The sequence below is a fragment of the Cyprinodon variegatus genome, unplaced genomic scaffold, assembly GCF_000732505.1.
Source record: "Cyprinodon variegatus isolate N-32 unplaced genomic scaffold, C_variegatus-1.0 Scaffold695, whole genome shotgun sequence".
NCBI lineage: Eukaryota > Metazoa > Chordata > Actinopteri > Cyprinodontiformes > Cyprinodontidae > Cyprinodon > Cyprinodon variegatus.
Window position 1 is genome coordinate 171,719 of NW_015151148.1, and position 18,005 is coordinate 189,723.

The window sequence follows — 18,005 nt, forward strand, 5'->3', positions numbered from 1 at the left end:
ACAGCACATTTCTTCTTCTACGCTTGCATTATTGGCAGAGCAGAGCAGACGCTGAATGCGCACTTTCATCTCCCAGATCTCCTCCCAGATCTCCAGATGCATTTGAGATATCAAAAAAGTACTCCAGGGTGTTGTTCAGCATGGGGGTGAGTAGAAAATGAAGGCTAATCATGTTTTGGGTGTACTATTCCTTTAAGCTGCTGATTGCCACTAATTAGACGCCAGAGTGTCTGCCAGTTTAGGGTACCCTAGCCAAGCTGAGTTTGCTGAGTCAAGCTGAGTTTTTGTCAACCTGAGTTTAACTTTTAAACTTTTAAGTTTTATCTTTGCCTCTTGGCAGAAAGTTGTCCTGCTAACTGGATCTCTCGGACCTTCACACCCTGGAAGAATCAACTGAGCTTCAAACTGAGCTGGGATTCAAACAGGAGGTTTGGATCCACTTTCCCCAAGAGATCGTTTGAGCTTTCCAGTGAGAAAGGGATTATTCTCCACTACGACCCGTTCAAGTACCGCAGGAAATCTGAGTGGCAGTCAGTTTCTCTGTTCTCCAACTATCAACCGCATTCTGGGTAAAACCTGTTCTGCCCTCCATCGAATCAGACAAACACCGGAACCACGGCGCACAGACAGGAGTCAAGGATTCAACAACTTCTCTGGAAAAGTGAGTCAGCAACCTAAACCTCTTCTCCAAGTTTCACGAGTCAAATTCCCCACTAAGCCTGAACTAACCCTCACTTCCCCTCACTTTACAGTTCCGGTTGAGCGGTGTTCAGAGCAACACTTCTACCCCTGTTTACTTCTTCAATAAAACCCGTTAAACCTTTTCCCTGGTCTCTCTGTTGGGTTTTCTGCATTTTTGGGTCAGAACTTTGTAACATCATGACAAAAACTACCACTAATTGGTCTCTAATTTGTCCAAAAACATACTGATGGTCCACATTTTGTGTATTGTAAGGGAAAAACTGTAACATAAAGAAATAATGAATCCCTTTGACATCTGACTTAAAACTGACAGCATCTCAGAAAAGGAACAATCTCGTAGATTATCCAGCCATCAGGTCCTGACCCGGATTATGAAGCAGGACAACGATCCAATGCACATTACAAAATCCAACTCTGAATGGCTGAAAAAACAAGTTTTATGATGGTTGTGGAAAAGTATGAGCTTAAAATCATAAAAAAAATAGGTTCCTGTTATCACCAACTCTTAAAAGACATTTTTTACTACCAGGAGGACACAAGCAGTTCTTAGTGGTGTAATAAGAACACCTCTTTATCACGACTCGTGTTATCTTTGTCCTTACATCTTTTGACAAGCTGAGACAATAGGAAGGGGAAAAAAGAAAAGAAATATGGAAACAGTATTTCTCAGCTTGTAGAGAGGGGAAGTGTAAGCCTCCAAGACGTGGGAGAGATTTAAGAACAAAGAAAATAAGCTGAGTGGCTGAGATAAAATAAAAGATACAGCAGAGAAAAAGAAACTAAAAACTGTGGCAGACAAAATCGGGAATTATCGTCCAATAAAAGCAGAAAGCAGTAAGAATGAAGGAGGACAGAGGAAACAGGGGCTCCTTAGTGGCTCCGGGTTGAGATGGCTCACCCAAATATTTGAGGGAGCGTGTCAGCAGCACACATGATTACTCAGAGCTACAAAAATGGCTCAGTTACTGGAAACAGTTCGTCTATTTTTGAAACGGCAAACTAGCTCTGTTAAACCAAGCTGCCATTTGGTTTATTTAATCACTACAAAATCTGTTAATGCTGTTTTTTTTCTTTTGGTTAAATCACCGTCTCCCTCATTCTCTTTGTTTAACGCTCCACATTTAATTGTTTATAAGCCGGAAACACTCTCAGTAGAACTCAATCCAATTAAAGGAGAACAGATGCAGAGGTGGAATCAGTCTGGCTGTTTCGTTTCATTAGACGTCTTGTTTTAGCAAACAAGTCCTACTCTGAACCCGAGTGCCTAATGAAATCTCTACAACAGTCTGCCATTCCTTATTTGCAACCCTTGATATATGTACACCCATTTTCGAACAATCTTCAGCTTCCAGTTTGTACCCATAGCACTCAATGAAAAGATGAACCAACAGCGGACAGTTGGCTGCAAACGTAGTTGGAGTTGGGACAAGCGAACAGATGCTCGGGGAAAGTCCCAAGAGCAACTTTATTCTGGGAGAACAGATTGGGGAACAGGTGAAAAAAAAAAAAGCTTTGATTTAGATCTTGACCATCATGCCAGAGATTTATAAGCACTTTCAGTCTTGGAAGATAAGACACCATTAATATTCTTATGGTAACCTCAGTGTTCGCTAAGATTTATGGCCCCACAGCAATATAAGATTGCATTTAAAGAGAAATGCTTAGTTTAATAAAAAGTCAATTGAAAAGGAATCCTCTTCTCATATGCTGGTGAAGATTCTCAGTCATCCAGCTCATAGTCATAGTTCCAAAAAAATAAAATTAAAAACAATCCACTGGACTTTGTTTCCAAGTTTGAAGATGTTTCGCTTCCCATCCAAGAAGCTTCTTCAATTCAAAATGAGGTTTAATACAGTAGCCCATCAAAGCCTCGTTTTTGTTTTGAAAACATGCAAATTGTAACGGACGAAGGAGTCCACCCCTTTGGAATGGGGGTCGTTTGGCTTCTTTTGTTAGCCTGCAATGCCCCATACCTGTCTAAGTGTCTGACGGGGGGTCGTTAAAGGGAATTGTTGGCCTGGCTTAATAGGCGAGGTCTTCTGTTCCCCTGTAAATGGGGGGAAGTTGCGATGATAGCAGGAAGGAATGTAGGTTTTTGAAAGCTGAAATCTGAGTCCCCCCCTTTTGTTTAAGGTTGTTTTTTTCTTTCTTAACATGGCTTACTTCACACCCCTTCATTATAACTGGCTGTCACTACCCGATCTGTCCCGGAAGCACGATCCATCCTGTGCATGCAGGAACAGAATGATATGATCCGGATCACCGAAAAACTGTGTAATAATAACGGTACTGAAAATACTTATTTATATACTAAAAACATTTAAGAATGCTAAACTACACTGTAAAGAAAATATTGAAGACATTTCTGGAAGAAATCGATACTTTTTACATTCTCTCCATTGTCTTGCATGTCGTCATCATCGGACATGCTCATAGCAGACATAGTAACGTCCTAAAGGCTATAGTGTATAGCCTTTTTTTTTTCATTTTTATAATATGCTGTATTTATGTAAATACAAAAATCTTCAAAAGTTTGGAATTGAAAGAATAAGGAGCTAATTTTTATTTCGCACAAAAACCTGCTAGCAGCAGTAACTGCAGAGGACAAATGTCCCAAATTCACACATTTGGAAATTTATTTCTCCTATTAAAGCTGCTGAACAAATGCAAGCGTAAGAAAACTATAATGTGTTAAAGGTTAAAAATGTATTAGAATGTATGAGAAAATAAAAGCCTTAAAATACTTTCTGTTTTATCAGTCGTCTGTGCCCGATCTGTCCCGGAAACGGGATCCTACGCTACTTCCTGCATCTAACTTTTTTGGATTTGGATTTAAATATAAATCCGGTCTTTTTGAGTTTGATGTTTTCCTTTCATGTTAACCTTATGGTATATAGTGTTTAATCTAAAGAAAGAAATGACAACAAAAAAAGATGGTTTCATCATATTTTGCCAGACTACTCTGAAAAGTAGACTTTTCTCAGAAAAGTCATACAAATGTTTTAANTACCACTAATTGGTCTCTAATTTGTCCAAAAACATACTGATGGTCCACATTTTGTGTATTGTAAGGGAAAAACTGTAACATAAAGAAATAATGAATCCCTTTGACATCTGACTTAAAACTGACAGCATCTCAGAAAAGGAACAATCTCGTAGATTATCCAGCCATCAGGTCCTGACCCGGATTATGAAGCAGGACAACGATCCAATGCACATTACAAAATCCAACTCTGAATGGCTGAAAAAACAAGTTTTATGATGGTTGTGGAAAAGTATGAGCTTAAAATCATAAAAAAAATAGGTTCCTGTTATCACCAACTCTTAAAAGACATTTTTTACTACCAGGAGGACACAAGCAGTTCTTAGTGGTGTAATAAGAACACCTCTTTATCACGACTCGTGTTATCTTTGTCCTTACATCTTTTGACAAGCTGAGACAATAGGAAGGGGAAAAAAGAAAAGAAATATGGAAACAGTATTTCTCAGCTTGTAGAGAGGGGAAGTGTAAGCCTCCAAGACGTGGGAGAGATTTAAGAACAAAGAAAATAAGCTGAGTGGCTGAGATAAAATAAAAGATACAGCAGAGAAAAAGAAACTAAAAACTGTGGCAGACAAAATCGGGAATTATCGTCCAATAAAAGCAGAAAGCAGTAAGAATGAAGGAGGACAGAGGAAACAGGGGCTCCTTAGTGGCTCCGGGTTGAGATGGCTCACCCAAATATTTGAGGGAGCGTGTCAGCAGCACACATGATTACTCAGAGCTACAAAAATGGCTCAGTTACTGGAAACAGTTCGTCTATTTTTGAAACGGCAAACTAGCTCTGTTAAACCAAGCTGCCATTTGGTTTATTTAATCACTACAAAATCTGTTAATGCTGTTTTTTTTCTTTTGGTTAAATCACCGTCTCCCTCATTCTCTTTGTTTAACGCTCCACATTTAATTGTTTATAAGCCGGAAACACTCTCAGTAGAACTCAATCCAATTAAAGGAGAACAGATGCAGAGGTGGAATCAGTCTGGCTGTTTCGTTTCATTAGACGTCTTGTTTTAGCAAACAAGTCCTACTCTGAACCCGAGTGCCTAATGAAATCTCTACAACAGTCTGCCATTCCTTATTTGCAACCCTTGATATATGTACACCCATTTTCGAACAATCTTCAGCTTCCAGTTTGTACCCATAGCACTCAATGAAAAGATGAACCAACAGCGGACAGTTGGCTGCAAACGTAGTTGGAGTTGGGACAAGCGAACAGATGCTCGGGGAAAGTCCCAAGAGCAACTTTATTCTGGGAGAACAGATTGGGGAACAGGTGAAAAAAAAAAAAGCTTTGATTTAGATCTTGACCATCATGCCAGAGATTTATAAGCACTTTCAGTCTTGGAAGATAAGACACCATTAATATTCTTATGGTAACCTCAGTGTTCGCTAAGATTTATGGCCCCACAGCAATATAAGATTGCATTTAAAGAGAAATGCTTAGTTTAATAAAAAGTCAATTGAAAAGGAATCCTCTTCTCATATGCTGGTGAAGATTCTCAGTCATCCAGCTCATAGTCATAGTTCCAAAAAAATAAAATTAAAAACAATCCACTGGACTTTATTTTCAAGTTTGAAGACGTTTCGCTTCCCATCCAAGAAGCTTTTTCAATTCAAAATGTCAGGAATAGCATCGAGTTTGAGGTTTTTTACAGTAGCCCATCAAAGCCTCGTTTAAAAAAAAAAAAAGAAAAAAAAAGCAAATTGTAACGGACGAAGGAGTCCACCCCTTTGGAATGGGGGTCATTTGGCTTCTTTTGTTAGCCTGCAATGCCCCATACCTGTCTAAGTGTCTGACGGGGGGTCGTTAAAGGGAATTGTTGGCCTGGCTAAATAGGCGAGGTCTTCTGTTACCCTGTAAATGGGGGGAAGTTGCTCATTAAGCCACTTGAGGGTTTTTCATAAGTTGTCCATCACATTTTTTTTTTTAGTGAAACATTATTCTGTTTTTGTTGTGAAAATAAAATAATAAAAAAAAGAAAATTAAAAAAAAAAAATCCTTTCTGTTTTATCACTCGTCTGTGCCCGATCTGTCCCGGAAGCGGGATCCTACGCTACTTCCTGCAGCTAACTTCTTTGGCTTTGGATTTAAATATAAATCTGGTCTGTTTGAGTTTGATGTTTTCCTTTCATGTTAACCTTATGGTATATAGTGTGTAATCTAAAGAAAGAAACAACAAAAAAAGATAGTTTTACTTTTCCAGACTACTCTGAAAAGTCATACAAATGTTTTACCTGTGCATTAGCATTAGTTGGTGATTTAAGGTTAAAAATAAGTACCTTTAGTACCATAATTACATTATTTATGGTGATCTGGATGAATATGTGCTTGCATATGTGCAAATGAGCTGATGGTATGGATTTTGCTTCCGGTACGGTTTTTTCTTCTTCTTTTTTGTCCCTACTCCAGGGGCTATAGGTAGAGCTCCCCCTACAGGTTTGGTCGGAGAAAGTTCAGTAGATATCAGCAGCCGATAGCCCGGTTTGGCTTATATATGTAAGTTTCCATGTTGCTTAATGAAATGAACGGTGCAGTGGGTAGCACTGCTTACTTGCAGCTGGGAGGTTGCGGGTTTGATTCCTGGCCCGGGGTATTTCTGCATGGAGTTTGCATGTTCTCCCTGAGCATGCATGGGTTTTCTCAGGGTACTCTGGCTTCCTCCCACAGTCCAAAAAAATGACTGTTAGGTTAATTGGCTTCTTTACATTCTCCTTAGGTGTGAGTGTGTGTTTGAATGGTTGTTTGTCCTGTTTGTCTCTGTGTTTCCCTGGCGACCTGTCCAGGATGGACCCCGCCTCTCGCCCGTAGACAGCTGGAGTTAGACACCAGCACCCCTCACGAGCTCACTTGGGATTAACCGTGTCAGAAAATGGATAAATGAAATAATATCCGAAGAGCACTTGATGATCTGGATGCTCCCTGCCAGTAGATAAAATCTAAAGGTTGGTTCCCTGGAAATGACTTATTGTCACCAAGTTAGCTCTACTCAAGTTAGTTAAGTTGTAAAAAATAAGGTGTATAACTTGTTCTATTAACTCAAACATTTTTGTACAATGTATTGCATTTGTTATAATTTTGCAATGTAGAGAATGAAAACAAAAAGTAGAAAATGATGCCAAAGGAGGAGTATTTCTCTTACTGTGGGGTCCTTTCCTGCCATTTGGCACTCTTCTATCTTGCTTGTAGATGCAGGCCAAAACAGCTGTAGACCAAAAAAAAAAAAAAAGAAATATGCATTACGTTTGTTTGTGATATAAAGATACAATAGATGGCTTTCAAATATGCTTTTTCATGGCTAAGAGGAAATAATTATTTTCATCTGTGGAAAATGTGTCTAGAACCCACGAAGGGGGTTTAAAGGTCTAGAAAAAAATGAATATATCATGCAATTTACTGGGGGAAAGAAGTGGATGCAGTGTGGGGCTCCCAGGGGAAAACTAAATGCTTTCCCATCTGTTTATCCACTTGACTCCTGTCAATTAAATGAATGATAATTCCTTCACTGCGTTCAGAAATAGTTAATGCTTTTCCCAAATAAACCTAAAATTGCAGTGATTATGAGAAATGTAGGGTTACTTGCATGTAAGTGCACAATTATCTTGCTCTATGAAGCTATTATAAGATAATTTGTTTTTTGTTTCATTATTTTTATTTTGGGTTATAAGCAAGATGGGACTAAAGAAGCCAAAACTACATAAGAAGAAGGTGTTTTCTGAACTCAAACCATATGCTGACCTTAAGCGTGCCATGAGTGATGTTGTTAAGGTCCATGGAGAGAACGTGGTTCTTACACCCCACATACATCCGATCCTGGTCCTCATCCATGTGCAGGATCCTGTAGTCCATAGGCTTATCAGATAGGCTGAAGTGTTCAAATGACTGTGAGGCCATTAGGTCTGCGAAGAACATTAAGAAGAAAATGCAAAGGAAGAGGTCATATAAGTTGTTTCCACGCTGATAGAGGACATTTTTTCTCCACGTTTAGGCAAAAAAAATCTAATAAAAGATAGAAGCAGAAAATCTGAAAAGAAAACTTAATGTAGATCTTAGGATTTGGCAGCCGCTCTTTAAACACGCCTCAGACAGGAGAAGCTACAGCTGCCACCAGATATTGACTTGGAGCAAAGACAAGATGTAACTAAAGCACCAACTTAATCTGCCATGTAGAACCAGAAAGCCAGTAAAGATATAAAAGAAAGCTTTTCTGTTCCGTCAAGCTTGAGTAGCAACCTAATCTGTTGCGAATACAAGAGACGCATGAATTCTTGAAACAGACAAGGCTGTAGTCATGACTGCTTAAGGTGATCTCTAGATGAGATATAAATATATATGACTGGAGATAAAGTCAAGACCAAACCCAAACAAGTTCAAAGCCAAGTCAAATTTGAGCAGAAAGCAACAAAACGGCAGCTTCATTATTCTTTAAGCTGCTGCTGAGAGTGAAAACTTCTCATGTCTTTAGAGTTTAGGAGAGTTTCCAGTGTGAAAGAAAACCAAAAACTCTAAATAGGCAACAAAGAGGTTACATTGGATACCTCGACATAATGACATGACTATCTCGTTAAACTATTAATTGTTTTTCGAGAAAGCAAGATAATTATCTCAAAAACAGTTATTGATATCTTGGGATAATGAGATGATTAACCTATATGAGTATTGATGAGGCTGGCCAACAGCCCTGGATTCCCAATCCATCCATGCCTGCAGGGCCCGTAGTTGTGCATTCGCGGTACCTTATGCACAACTACTTTTTTCTTTTCACTCATTGTCAGGTGGATTATTGGATTGCATGAAATGCAGTAGAAAGAAATCTGACAGTTTTTTAATGAAAATCTTTAATCTGGACTCATTTTGGGGGTTAATTCATCTTATAACTGTTCCAGACTTTACACTTGGGCTGTTCAGAAAACAGGCTCCGGAGGCATAGGGCTAATTGCTTATGAATCAGAAGTGGAAGTAAATCATCAAACCAACAATATTGTCTCGTTACCTTTAAAGTTACACACAGGATTATTTACAGAATTACACATAGGCTGCCATGACTTATACTTATAAATCCTATCCTGCTGTAGTGGTATTGAAGGATGTAATCAGTTTTAACACACATCAATCATCTCGTTATGACAAGAAAAAGGCCTTCTAATGAGAAAATTATCATCTCGCTATCATGAAAAAACGGCTCTCGTTATCTTTAGATAATGAGAAAATATAGTCGTTGTTAGGTTTATTCAATGATGATTATAAAGTTAATGTGTGTGCATATGGAACATTGGAGAATGAGATGCTTCACTCTGTTTACTGCAAACTGTCATGCAACGGGGGTAGAAAATTGCTGATGTTTGTGCAAGGCTAATCACAGTTATCAGGAGACCACCCTATTCTGTGATTCAATCAGAGGAGCATTTTGTCCTATGACCTGATCAATTGCCTTGTCAGAAGAACACTCTATTTTGTAACCCACCCCATGTGTTATGATCTGCTAATAAAAGGGCTGTGCAGAGGAAGTCAGTGAGAGAGTAGATGTAGCTGAATGTAGCTCTCTACTTCTGCAGAAGCCATTAAAAAATCCCTCTTCTGTGTGAACTCAGTTTCTCTTTTATGAACCTACATTTTTTAAGCTAACAGTCGTTTTCTCGAGAAAAACCACCGTGAAAATGTATCGCAGAGACACGACTGCTCTCGGCCTCCGTACTTTTTAAAGCAAATACTAACTATTATTTCTAATTCCAAGTGGACTTTAATTTACTCATCCATCGTTTCTTTTATGAATACTTCAGATTATTTCATGGGGGTTTGGAAGGAAAGCCAACATTTTTCTTTTATTAGATTATATCAGGTATATAGAAGGCCTGGGTTTACCCTTTGCTCTCATCCCAATGAAAAACACCAGAAAAGCTTCCAATGGGAGGTGTCCAGATTTGATTCTGATAAGATACCTCAACCTCATCTAAATTACGACATGTCCCAAAAACTTAACAAGTCGTTTGCTGCATCCACTTAGTCCTATCCCCCCCGTTCCCATTTATCTCAGCAGTCAGCATAAGATGAGTGGTTGCAGGTCTTTAACTGGAACATGTACTCCCTCACTAATTACAGAGGTCATTTATTTGAAGAGTTAACCCAACAACCTATTGCTTGCAGGCAAATCCTTATTCCATACAAACCTAAGATTTTTTGAACTGATGAAAAATAGATTTATATCAGCCAAGGGTGTAATTCGCATCTACTCTGACACCAACTATATAAAACAGCCCTCTCTGTGTTGCTCATACTCTGTGGCAATAGAATGTGGTTTGATGAATCGATTAGGCACCATCAACAAGCAAAAAGTCACCTAGAGTTGGTCTGATTAGATCAGGGGTCATAATCTATCATAATTCACAAGCCTCAGCTGTCACCAATGAGCCTGTAATAGATTAAATGGAATAATGAAGAGAAAAATCAGATAGCGTTAAATTAACATGAGACCATTGCAAATTGTATAGATCACTCCATAAAATTATTAATCTAATTTACAACTAAAAACAATGAACTGATGGATGATGGTTTAGTTATGTTAAAATGACATGGCTTGTTTATGAAATGGCAGCAGGAAGGGAAGAAGTGGCCAAGTGTGGGTAGAGACGGGGCAGATGTGTGAGGCAATGGCGCCGGACGCATTGTACTTTGCATCAACAGAAATAAAAAAAGGACCAAATTAAGGTTTCCTCCATCAACCCGTCATTTTTCTGTCAGGCTTACCCCAAGCTGGGTCGCGAGGGGTGCTGGTTCCTATCTTCAGCTGTCTATGGACGAGAGGCCCCGTCCATCACAGGGCAACTCAGAGACAAACAACAATTCACACACACTCACACCTAAGGAGAATTTAGAGGAGCCAATTAACCTAACACTCATGTTTTTGACTGTAAGAGGAAGCCAGAGTACCCGGAGAGAACCTACGCATGCACAGGGAAACTATGCAAACTCCATGCAGAAAACCCCGGGCCAGGAATCAAACCCGAAACCTTTTTGCTGCTAGGCAGCAGTGCTACCCACTGCTCCACTGAGCAGCCCCTGTAGGTTTAAGTATACCAAAATAAAAAAAAGATGTTAAAAAACTCAATTTTAATAACAGCCAAACATGATTTAATCCCTCTTCATGTAATCAGGGCTGGTGATGCACCAGAAAAGCAAACCCTCACCTCCTCCATGAACATAAATGAGTAGATTTGTTTTCTTTCTAAGCAACACTGAACTGTTTGACATCTTCCTTAAAATTAAATCCCCAAATGCAGACATAAATTCCCATCTAGTGATGAATCAGAAATAACAAGATAGAAGAGGATCATTAGAGCTGCATCTCATTGCCGTCTGAAAATATTAATTGAGCTATTCACTAATAAACAAGGTTTGATCCATTAGAAAGAAATGATTGCATAGTGTGTAAAAAAAAAAAAAACGGGTTCCTCTTGGCTTTTCACCCACTCATGGTAAACAGTCTCAGACAGTTATTTCCAGCCCGTTTTCTCCACAGATAGCAAATTCCTACCCATGCCATCAAAGGCCTTACTATTGAAGCCAAACTCATGCATATTTATCACTTTTCCAATCTGCACTGAGAGGAGAGGCTGGGGGGTGGCAAATAATGTACAGCTACACCCTCTGTTTCCTCTCCTGTATTGACCCTGTCTAAGCTCTCTTTGTATTCCCTCCTCTAATCAGCACAACAGGTTTGCTTTGCTTTGCTGCAATCCCTTGGGCTAAAGTCACATTTTCATGATTGGGTGGCATATGCTTTTGAGGTTTCCTTTTATCTTTTATTAAAGTGGCTTTCTTCAAGCACCCCACACCCCCAACCCCTCCTGCGGAGTGTTGTTTGGCGTGGTCGCAACGTAAGGCTTGAAGTGTTTAACTTTAAATAACGGCAAGTTAACCTCTTCAGGAAAAAGCAAGTTTCCCACAGCTCTTCAGTCCCCTCTTCAGCTGTGTTTAGGTAAATTGCCTCATCTTGAGTTGAAAGCAGTGTTACTTTGAACACTGCCTCGTCCAGTATGTGCACATGGCCCAGTGCCTAGGATTGCATAAAAAAATCCTATTTTCAATGACAAAATAAAAATAAAAATCAAGACACTAGAGTAAGTATGGAAGCTAGCTTTGTTTTTAATAATCTATAAGTCACTGTATGATAGATGTTTCCATCATTTTCTGAAAAAAAAAAGAAGGTTGTTTATGCAAACTTGTCATCCTGTTTATAATGCTATAAAGAATTAAAGGTATGCTATGCAACCGGTGTTGATTTTCCAGCGAGGCTCCCCCCAGAGGGCGAAAGTAAAAGTGGACTGTCATAAATATGCTCAGCTGTTCTCCTGGTTTCTCTGTCAAGCCAGGCGCGGTTGTTTTGAGTTTAGCAGACAGGCGAATGCAACGAATCACCATGTCTACGGCGGTAAGTGACTATTTTGTTCCAATTTTCGAGTTTTAAAATTTTGCATGTTTTCATACATTATTTGTTATGCATGTGTCTAAATAACAAAGATTGTAGTTAGGCAAGTTCTCGCCGCAAAGCAAGACCGACTCTCGCGATGCACGAGACTTCTGAGCCTGTGGGTGCGGGCCGAGGGCTCCTGCATTTGCAAGTACGGTATTTCCCCTACAGACCACCAGGGCGGCTGAGAAAACCTTTGTTCGACCTGAAATGACTCATTTAATCAACCAAAACATTATGGAACACATTAATTAACTGAAAAATGTTGCATAGTATGCCTTTAACTGTTTATTTTCCTTTTTTTGGAAGAAGAATCAGTTTATTACTTTATACCTATTTTTGTCTGTATTCCTTTCCTCTGAAGAATGCCCAATCCTGGTATGTTACAAATCTAAATAAAAAGTAAAATAACTTATTTTAGTGATAAAAAACCATGAACGTTTCAAGACTGGGACCACTGAGGACAATAGTAAATTCATTTCTTATGATTTTATGAATTTGTCCTAAAAACGGTAGCAGACTGCTCACTTTTAGGGTCAATCATTTGAAGATGTAGTCAGAATGTTCACAGGGGTCTGCAAACTGCAGTTTGTGGCTCACTTAATATATTTAAAGAAGAAATATAGCTTCTGTTATTCTATACATCAGTGCCCCCCTTGCAAAAATCGCCACACCTTTGCCTCTCTGGTAAATTTGATCTAGAAAAACCATTGGTCAAAAAATTCATTGAGATTAAAATGAAAGAGCTAGCATAATTGATTTCTTTGACAAAAGATGGCTACTTTGCAGAATATGACTTAACAGTTTTTTTTATACTTAGACAAACTTAATTGTCATTTTGTATATACAGATTATATACTAAAAATGAAATTTCGATGCAGCTTTTCAACAGTGAATGAGCAGCTTAGCAGTGAAATGAACATTTCCATTTAAAAAGTGCAGCAGTGATCAAAATGTAAACAGTGTAGGAGTTTAAAGACATGATGCAAACGGCAGTAATATGAGAAGTTCAGAGCAGTGCAACATAAATACATAAATAAATATGGTGCAAAATGCGGTAGAACACAGAGTTGTACGGAAGAGGATTAGTGCCACTGAAAAAAATGTATTTAAGTTTAGTATGGGGAATTCTGACTTTAATCTCAGAATTCTGACTTTATTCTGAGATTAAAATCAGAATTCTAAGAAAAAAGTCAGAAACTGAAATAAAATAAAAAAAAATCAGTTGCCTTTTTTTTTTTTTTTCCCCAGTGGCCTTAATCCTCTTCCGTAGAGTTGAGCTCTATTTAAAGGTATGTGAAAATTCGCCATGTAGGGGAAATATGATCTTTAAAAGTGTAATGCAGAATATTAAAATGTTGTTATAAAAAAAAAAAAAAAAGTGTCCAAAAACAAAAAACAAAACCTGAAATTCACATTTTTGTCTTAAATAGTTCCTGAATTTGGAAAGATTTCTCTATTTCACAATGCAGGATCTTATAATCATTTTTAATTCCATATTATGAACTCGTGGCAAGACCAAAACAGCAGAACGAATAACAGGCTTAAGGAAAAACCAAAACAAAAAATCCAGTAAAATCTCACCAGCAAAAACACTAGCAGAAAAAAAAGAAGAAAAATAACATCAAGAAGTTAAAAGATACAAAAGAACTCCAAACCATGACATCTATATTTTACAGATTTAAAAACAATGTCCAACCTATGAAAATGAACAATATTAATGCTTAAATACCAGTTAAAACCTGAACAACCGCTGACATTTTATGGTAACAGTTTTAGAGACACCTTTAGGTTCTGCTACAACCAAACCTGGCGCTGAACACTGCTGGTCAGCTGTCCAGGTGGATGTTAACATCTATATTCTGCAGAATTTTATATGAAATATTGCATTTCTTCTATAAAAAATGAGATGCCTCAGTGAATTAAGATAATAGAATTAGAATCCCTCCAGAACTTTCCAAGAGGGAAACAAATTTTTCCCTATAGGGGTGGGGTCAAGAAATACGACTACTCAATGTTATGAGAATTGTTTTCACGTTGGGGAAACTGGAGACTTTCCCTTCTCCCATGTGAGGGTGGAAGGCCAGTTAAGCCTAACGCTGGGATGGGATGCAGCAGGGGTGTGTAGATCCAGCATGCTCAATAAGAGCCAAACGGAAAGCCTCCGGAGTCTGCATACCATTGGATCTGGTATCTTTCTCAGTGTGCTGCTCTCAGCCTCGTGCAAACACTTGAGTCACTCCTGCACTGTTGCAGCATTGTACACCAGCCCCGAAAGTTCAGCTTGCCAGATGGAGCACCTGCTGTAGCGGAGAGAAAGGGGGCCGCTGTAAACAACCAAGAGTTTCCAGAGTCACACAGTGAACCCATTCCATGTGTTTACACAATATCTGCCAGCTCATAACGTCATTCTGAGTTTGACTAATCTGGCCAGGTGTTGGGGTCCAAATGCCGTCCGCGACATTATTGTAGCAGTTTTATAAAACGGCACAAATGTACACATTACCCAAATGTGACGTCATGTTTTATAAAGAGAGAAAAAAAAAAGCTGTGGTGTGGACTTTTGTTTAAGCTGTATATTTGGGAATAAAAGGAGCTTTTAGAGGCACATGTAGATCATTATTTCAGTTTATATGCATTTCTCAATGTTGAGGTCACCTTTTGTTTGAGTAAAGGACGTCAAACCTGAGGCATCATTACAAAGGCATTGCTTTAAATTTGCTTTTTGGTTAACCGAGAGCAGTGACAACAAAATTACAGGCCTGAGCTGATGTCCTGTTAAGAAAACATTTATGGAGAATCTTGTTTTCAAGTCTTTAACCTTGTTGAAAGTAGAGTGAGATGAGAGCAAAAGACAAAATAACAGAAAAAACAGGGTTTAAGGTTGACAGCTGGTGGGTTTTGTATTATGCATGCTAGCAGGTGGGCCTTGCACCTCCCTGCGGACCTCACAGCAATCTCCTGTGTCCTGCCTTTGATTATAAGCTTTGACCCATAATATCCTATTGGCTCCATGGCGCACTGCTTGTGATGCAATCCACTCTGGTGGACAGTGGAGTTAGCAGAAAAGGGCAAGGTGGCGACGGGAGAGTTTGACTGAGCAGAATCTGAACAAAAGCCTTTTGTCCAGCCAAGTTACAGCGGAGGTCATCCAATATTAAACAACAGATTGCTTCTTCAGCTGCAGATGAGATCAGAATTCACGGGTCACTTGTTGGTAGACATCAACAAATCAGAACCGTGGTAGAACTGCCGTTGCGTTTACTGTACAGAAACGGTAAAAGAGGTTTCACTTCAAGAATTTTAAGCTTTAATATTTATAGCGAAGGATGTTCACAGCTCATTTTACTGAGTCAAACATCAAGGATATGTCAGTGTCACATGCTTGTCAGGAGGCCAAGCAGTCTTGGAGTTGGGACCCAAACTGGTTGAAAGAAGAACATGCTTTGAAGAGTTTTCAGCTGAAAAAAACTTTAATTTCTTCTTGTGCAGGACATCAACCAAACCACACCAATCAAGAACAATGGCAGACAAGTTTCTTAAATAGAGAAGGAACTAAATTGGAAGAAACCATTTTTAAAAGGCTGTTCAGCTTCACAATAAGAAGAAAAGGAAAATTTGGTTTAAACAAACTACATAAGAAATACTTTTACCAATAAATACAGAAACAAATATTTTAATTCAATCCAAACAAATACTCAAACTCAATAAAGAAAACACCATACATAAGATCAACGTCCCCCCTCCTCAATTATCCAATGGTACAGTCCTGTACACACCTGCTTGGAGAGTGAAACAGTAGAGGTGAGTATTTCAAAATATTTTAACTCTTTAAGCCATGAATGTCCCTTTTATGAAGAGTTAAACAAAAACAAAATATTGTAAAGTGAAATTAATTTACCTTTTTACAAAAATGAAAACAAGATGTGGCAAACCAAAGAACCACAACCCAAACAAATCCTCTTCACCCAAAACGACAAAAATAAACCAATGTAGAAAACCAGATGCTCTGTTTAGCTAATACTTTGGCCAATATACAGGTAACAATGGGTCATTGTTACAGTCAGACAAGTTGAGTCTGAGGTCTCTGAGGGGACACTCCAAGAAAAGTACTGAGTCCTTGAGAGAGACATTCAGATCCCATCTTTCCTAGGAAGAAGGCAAGTCTCAAGTATATTAAGTCAATTCTCAGTTTTGAGGGATGATTTAAGTTAGCTTTGACGTCTAAAGACAACTTTAAAATTAAGTCTCAAGTGTTCAAGGGAGACATCCACGGCTCAAGTCCCCCCCCCCCTGAATCAGGTGCAGTTGACTGATGGAGTGGGAACCTTTCCAGGGTGTACCCCGCCTTTTACCCATAGACTGTTGGAGATAAGCACCAGCCCCACTGTAATACTGATGAATTAAATGGGAGAAGGTGGATGGAGGTCCAGTTGAAGTTTTTAAGTCCTTTCTTCCAGGTCCAAGTCAAGCCCAAATGTTTTGAGGTAAAGTCTTGGATCTTTAAGGACAGAGTCAAATCTCAAGCATTAAAGGGAGCGACTAAAGTCAAATCTCAAGTCCTGAACTCCACTGAGTGCAAGACCGAAATGATTAATTTCCTCGTTAAATGCGTACAACCTACAGTATTCTTCCAGTTACACTGTATTGCTGAAGTTTACGGATTTGAACCATTTCTGTTTGACCTTATGCCTACTTTAAATCCTCAACATTTATCAAGTATCTTCTATTATTTTTATCAAGAGGCAGCTGGTTAGAGCCTGATTATAAGATATAAAACTGATAAAGCAGTTTAAAAAAATTATAAAAATTAATTTACAGTCTAATGAAGCTAAATGTTGGCCTTTATTGTTAAAAATCTGAATAATCAAATATGTGTTTTGCATATTTTATGCAATAGGTTTATTTTTGAGAATCCCCATAAATTAAAGTTGTGCTTCTTAAGTTTTTATTTTTTTTAGCCTGGAAGTAAGACGATCTGAAGCAACTCCCAGCTGCAGGAATCAAGTCATCTTCCTGTAAACTCTGAGGAAACAGCCTCTGAGTTGAATTAACCATGAGAGGCAACAAGCTTTGACTTAAAAAGGAACATTCTTTTCTTTTTGTTACATGTCTGTGGTAAAAAAAAAAAAAAGCATGGAAGCAAAAGCCAAAACATGTGGCAGTAACAAAGAGGGGACCTGTCATTATGTGCCTGTTGTATGGCAACAATTAGGTGCAGAGAAGACTTCAGCACTCACTTCTCAGCTTTTTCCCCTTTGTGATTATACACTATATCCAAGTGAGGAAATCCACCAGCCACAAAAAGGCTCCTTTCAGCCTTTCAGTCTATTCGGTCAGGCTTGGCCCCAAAAGTTGCTTGCGTGATCAAATAACTAAATTCAACAGCGATGCTTCCAGCAGTAAACAAGGCTGCCATGGTTCTGGTTTGGGATGACCACACAAACAGTGGTTTGTTGTAGGGAAGCATTGTCAAATATTAGAGATCTGCAGCGGCTGGAAAATATGTGGGATCCTCATGAGGGATGCAAACGTGGGTCTGGAAAATTTATTAACCAGTGCTAGCTGAATGAGTTTGTGTCACAAGAGCATTGAAGGATTCTCACTTTGCTTTTCTGAAAGGGGACAATTCTTGGTGTAAAGTTAAGTGTTACAATATTTTATAATAAGGAAACAGAGTAAGAGTTTTTTTTAAGTGTTTTTGGGCTGATATAAGTTGAATGTTTCAGATCATTAAACACATTTTTGATATTATACGATGCAGTAAATACAAAATGCTGGTTGTAGTTCATTAGCCT

General features: G+C 38.7%; 1 protein-coding gene across 1 annotated transcript in view; it reads right to left on the reverse strand.

Annotated features, from left to right (window-relative positions):
- The window catches only part of sema3c (sema domain, immunoglobulin domain (Ig), short basic domain, secreted, (semaphorin) 3C), an 83,659-nt gene that overhangs the window by 41,520 nt on the left and 24,134 nt on the right, over window positions 1-18,005 (reverse strand). Inside the window, exons 3-4 of the mRNA XM_015394567.1 lie at window positions 7,479-7,639; window positions 6,883-6,945 (exon numbers count right to left, since the gene is read on the reverse strand). Coding sequence (XP_015250053.1) covers window positions 6,883-6,945; window positions 7,479-7,639 — 224 coding nt within the window. The remainder of the gene's footprint in view (window positions 1-6,882; window positions 6,946-7,478; window positions 7,640-18,005) is intronic.